The sequence below is a fragment of the Aegilops tauschii genome, chromosome 1 (genome assembly GCF_002575655.3).
Source record: "Aegilops tauschii subsp. strangulata cultivar AL8/78 chromosome 1, Aet v6.0, whole genome shotgun sequence".
In the NCBI taxonomy this organism is placed as follows: domain Eukaryota; kingdom Viridiplantae; phylum Streptophyta; class Magnoliopsida; order Poales; family Poaceae; genus Aegilops; species Aegilops tauschii.
In genome coordinates this window covers 407,304,524-407,310,308 of record NC_053035.3, presented here as the reverse complement: position 1 = coordinate 407,310,308, position 5,785 = coordinate 407,304,524, and the positions used below count along the sequence as shown (strand labels likewise).

At 43.6% G+C, this 5,785-nt stretch overlaps 1 protein-coding gene across 1 annotated transcript; it reads left to right on the top strand.

Moving 5' to 3' along the window:
* The first annotated feature begins 506 nt into the window (after positions 1–506).
* Positions 507–5,362, top strand: LOC109750071 (probable methyltransferase PMT23). The gene is made up of 8 exons (XM_020309027.4): positions 507–1,348; positions 1,764–1,913; positions 2,519–2,789; positions 2,919–3,029; positions 3,463–3,634; positions 3,874–4,125; positions 4,542–4,736; positions 4,825–5,362. The coding sequence occupies exons 1-8, from the start codon at positions 686–688 to the stop codon at positions 5,012–5,014; spliced, it is 2,004 nt and encodes a 667-aa protein (XP_020164616.1). The 5' UTR covers positions 507–685; the 3' UTR covers positions 5,015–5,362.
* The last annotated feature ends 423 nt before the right edge of the window (positions 5,363–5,785 follow it).

Sequence of the window (5,785 nt, the reverse complement as noted above, 5' to 3'; positions counted from 1 at the left end):
TTGTTCTTATACGTGAAAACTTGTCATAGCTATAATCTCGCAGATCGGGGAGTATGCTCGGAATTTTCTCATTTGGTACATCGTTTAAATTTGAAGTACAAACGCCACCCTACGGCCATTTTTCATAGAATCACAGTCGAATCCTAGCTGCCAATAGATACTACTATTATTTACTCCCACTGCTCATAAATATAAAATGTTCTAACCTTTTTGTGATTCGAATGTATATAGACGTGTTTTAGTCTTTTTGTTCACTCATTTCAGTTCGAATGTAGTTTATATTGAAACATCCAAAACATATTATCTTATACTCACTGTACTTTTGTATGAACTGAGGGAGTACATAGTACCTATAGTATTATGTGGTGCACTTGGCCGCTAGGAGGAACACTTGCGAGTTTCATAAGATCGAAGTAGGGAAACAGCTACAGAAAATTGAAACGAAAGGAAAAAAAAAAAATCAAACAGATCTCAAATCTCGATTCCACCACCGGAAAAGGACCTCCACCTTCCGCCACCGTGACCACGGCGGCCAACGCTGCCGTGGCCGCGACGCTCCACTTCATTCCTTCGCCCACCCACCCACCCCACCCCACCCAAAGCCAGTCCCACCTCGCCGCCGACCCCTTCCGCTCCCCAACCAGGCCCCGCCGCGGTAGGGGCAGCGGCCAGCGATCGGCGATCCATGGCCGTCCCCTCCGCCGACCGCAAGCGGCGCCCCTTCCTCCTCTCGCTCTCCCTCTTCCTCCTCCTCTCCGCCCTGCTCGTCCTCCTCGTCCTCTTCCTCGACTCCTCCGCCCAGTCCCTCCCCTTCCTCCCCTCCCGCCCCTCCCGCCTCTCCGCCCCCTCCCCCTATCTTCCTCACCAGCAGCACAGCCCAACCCCAGTTCCCACCCCCGGAGGCTCGCCCGACTCGCAGCCAAACGGCCCGGCCGCTGCCGCTGCAAAATCAGATGTCAAAGCCGACGCATCGCGGCCGAATGCCCCCGCCGCCGTCGCAGGGGGCAGCGGAACCAGCACCCCGTCACGGACAGCCGACGACAGCAGCCACCCGGCGGCAGTCGACGCGGATGCCACAGCCATCGATGCGGCGGGAGTGAATGGCGGCGAGGCCGAGGACGACGGCGCGGTGGCGGAGGTGAGGTGGGAGACGTGCAAGGTCAGGAGGGGGGTGTCGGCGACGGACTACATCCCGTGCCTCGACAACATCAGGGCTATCAAGGCGCTGCGCTCCAGGCGGCACATGGAGCACCGGGAGCGCCACTGCCCCGCGCCGCCGCCCAGGTGCCTGGTGCGAATGCCTGCGGGTTACCGGCTGCCCGTGCCGTGGCCGCGCAGCCGTGACATGGTGAGGACATTCGCGCTTGCCTTTGTCGGTAAGACACGGAAGCGCCTCTAGTTGTTCATGTTCTCTGCTTTCGTCGTCTGTGTTATCCATGCCGCTTTTATTGATGCGATTGGGAGGTCAACTGCCAATATCTTATTCAATTTTGGTACTAGAACATAACCAATAAACACTGCAAATAGGAGCATTCTCCTTTTATGGAAGCCACTGTGCTTAGGATGTCTAATTTGGTATTGAGAAGCAGTGTAACTATCTGATAGCATTAGGACCCTTGAATCTTGATCCTTCCACCATTATGCAGTTTTCAAGGCAGATGGTGAATCTCGTACAGTTTACCTTGATCAAATCAGTGCCTTCTGTAGCTATGGGTTTAATTAGCAGACCACTGATGATTGTTAATCTCCTTTCTGAATTCCAGATTTGGTACAACAATGTTCCTCACCCAAAACTGGTGGAATATAAAAAGGATCAGAACTGGGTTACAAAGTCTGGTGATTATCTTGTTTTCCCCGGAGGCGGAACTCAATTCAAAGATGGTGTTGCAAGATACATACAGTTTGTAGAACAGGTAGATATTACTCTGTCACCTTGATCTATGTTTGAACATATTAACTTTGCAAGAAAATTCTAAGTACTTTTATGGCCATGTGAGTTCTGTGTACTTGAATGGAGATGCTTCTTGTGTATATGTTTGCCCATGTTCAGTATTGCCTTTGGTAACGTTGAGACTTTAGGAGTGAATATAATCGTTGTGCAATCGCATCCAACAACAATAACACCACTAGCAATCTTGCTGGATCTTTCAAAAAACAAACAAACAATAACACCACTAGCAAAATAACACTATTTTTTCTCGCGGTGAAATTAATAGCTTTTCATTTATTATCAAGTTCTGGATACAATCAGCCTTTGGTTAGTTTCATGTTGTTGTTTTACCCTGTTTTAACAAGTATAACAGGTAATTATGTGCTCTGAGAGGTAGAGTAAAATATTTACTGTTATTGTTTGATTTGCACGTACTACTGTGCTTGTATTGCTTAAATAAATTAATCCTATTGGGGTATAGTCATTTAATGATTTCCCAAGAATGCTGCCATCGGTTGTCTTCACAGATCCTTTTCTTTTCTTTTCTCTGAGGTCATATCATGATTTCCTGTTATAAATTTGTTGTAGATAATGCCTACCATTCAATGGGGAACACATACGAGAACTGTTCTGGATGTTGGATGTGGTGTTGCCAGCTTTGGTGGATACCTGCTTGACAGGAATGTCATTACTATGTCATTGGCCCCTAAAGATGAGCATGAAGCTCAGATACAGTTTGCATTAGAGCGTGGAATTCCAGCATTTCTAGGAGTAATCGGAACTCAAAAGCTCCCTTTCCCTGATAATGCATTTGATGTGGTCCATTGTGCAAGGTGCAGGGTCCATTGGTATGCGAATGGCAAGTGTTTTATTTCTCCATGACATTTTTAAGCTACCATAGTATCTATATCTCATCCTTTTCAGATAATTATACCATTTTTCTCCTGCTAATTTGTTTTTAAATGCCTATTACTATTGGGATGTGCAGGTGGAAAACCACTACTGGAGCTTAACAGAGTGCTAAGGCCTGGAGGATTTTTCGTTTGGTCTGCTACACCTGTCTATCGTAAAGAACAAAGAGATCAAGATGACTGGAATGGTTCGTGACCGTATTGTATAAAATTACATGTTCAGCCTCAGTTCTCATCCTATTAATACTATCATTAAGATTGCCGCAAGTGTTAAGGAAGTGAACTGATAGTCATATCTTTGAGGATTGCTGACAAAACACGCTATAATACTGACTGATGCAAAGTTGGACACTAGAGAGAAGTGAGGCAGCCACTTTTATCTTGGATCAATTCTGTAGAAAAGGATATCCATATCCTCCTATATGAAACATGCGTGGGAGGTAGAACAAGTAAATGGTGGCACTACTAAGCAAAGGACATCATATTTCAGTATTTTACTCGAGTTTCTAAAGATGTCTACAGCACAGCAGTATCTCATTAATAGTATGTATAGTTTGCAAGTAACTAGTGTCATTTTTATGGGCGGTTTTGTGCTAACTGGGAATCCTTTACATGTGGCAGCAATGGTTACACTGACCAAATCAATGTGCTGGAGGACAGTTGTAAAATCTGAAGATATTAATGGAATTGGTGTTGTTATATATCAAAAACCAACCTCAAATTCTTGCTACCTTGAGAGGAAAACCAATGAACCCCACCTGTGTTCCAAGAAAGATGGATCACGTTTTCCTTGGTACGTTATAGCTTGCTTCATTTTTCTTGTTTTTGTTTCACCAAAGTTCAGTTTGCTAGTGATCTTTTAGCATCTAGTGGCCTCTTTCTGATTATAACTTTTGGTTCACGGGCAGACATCAGTTGTGTGATCGATACCATTTGCAGCCTATCCTTATTACAGATGTTGTAGATATCATAGTTTATTTGTAACCAATACTGCTTCATCTATACTAACCTGTTTTATCTTTGCTTTTGCAGGTATGCTCCTCTTGATAGTTGCATTTTGCCATCTGCTGTTTCCAGTTCAGATGAAACAAGCAACTCTCCCCTTCTGTGGCCTGAAAGACTTATCAGATACGCAAGTGTGCCTGATGATTCTGCTACTATCGAGAAGTTTGATGCTGATACAAAGTATTGGAAACAAGTCATTTCAGAAGTATGTTATAATGACTTTCCAGTTAATTGGTCAAGTGTCCGTAATGTAATGGACATGAATGCTGGTTATGGAGGGTAAGAGAACACAAATTTGTGCTGATTAGTTTTATGAAATTCATTTTCTTATGCCACCAATATCAATCCTCATAGCTTTTAGTGCTTCTACTTTTGCTTTTTTGGTGATGTTGCTTCATTGATGATTAGGGCCTGAGTTTTTGCCATACAAATATGTAGTCCGTTAGTACAAGATTCCTTGAACTCACTGATCCTCCCTCAGCAATGGAGTAAATGTTTCTCCTTAGTGGTTACTAATTATTTTTGACCACCAAGTCAGATGTCTGTTTTCTTATGGGGATTATGCAACCCAGAAACTTCCTTTAGTGGTACTACAGATTGTATTTCTGTAGTTAGATGTAGATGTGCACATGTTTTTTTTTTTAACCTGGTATAGATGTGATTGATATTAACCAGGCTTAGTTTTGTTTAACCAGGTTTGCAGCAGCACTTGTTGATAAACCATTATGGGTTATGAATGTTGTACCTATTGGCCAGTCAGATACTTTGCCAGTAATTTTTAGCCGAGGTTTGATTGGGGTATATCATGATTGGTGTGAGTCTTTCAACACATACCCAAGGACCTATGATGTTCTTCACATGAGTGATCTCCTTGGAAGTCTTACAAAGAGGTAAACAAACAGTCACGCCTCATGAATTATAATAGGACATGTGCTCCTTTTTGTCAGACTATAGCCTGATATCAGTGTCTCCCTTTAGGTGTGACATCCTTGAAGTAGCAGCCGAAATCGACCGTATATTGAGGCCTGGCAGATGGTTGGTGCTGAAAGACACCATGGACATGATAAAAAAGATGCGCCCGGTTCTTCGCTCTCTGCACTATGAGACCGTAATTGTGAAGCGGCAATTCCTTGTCGGTAAAAAGACTTTCTGGCGTCCCCGGCGATAAAGCTGGCATGGACCAAACTTCTAAGGGAGTCAACCAAGGCACTAAGATTCTGTTGAATCTTTGAGTTCTGATATCTGATCAATTCTTTATACAACAGAGATGTGATTTGGCCGGGTCCAGGTAACCCTGAAGTTTTTGGTGGTATAGATACAACGCTTGTGCAGTCTCCTGTGCCGATTCTTTTTCCCTGCCAAAGCAAAGCAAAACAATAGGGGATGGTATAGTTGTATAATATAGTGCTAACAGATGCATACACAGAGGATACAGGATCATCTTTTGTATACTTGTTCAACAAAATTATTTTTGTACATTGAACAATAAAGATTTTGAAGCTTGCTCAACAAAAAATATGGGTCCCTTACGTTCTTCTATCTGTCTCCATAGTTCTGCAAGAGCAATGTATGCCAGGTTTATATCTGCGGATGTCCAGTACCTGCGGGCTACCAGAATGTAGACCCCCTCGCACGGTGCACAGATGTACATTTTCATTTTGCAGGTGGTGCACAGATGTATTACTCCTTTCCTCTGATGAGGCAGATACCTACCGGCGATTGAATTGAACACAAGACGAACTTGTCAAGGATAGCCATATGCATTCTCCGTTCAAGATTGTATGGATGTTTTTGAAATGTGACTGAATTTACTTTCAAATGCTTGCAGAACTTCGGCCTCCCAATATAGTGTTCTTCATTGGAAGCTTTTGAGGCTTGTACCATAGCTTCCTCCTTTTTAGAGAGGGAGAAATAGGCACTGCGCAGCTTTTCATAGAAA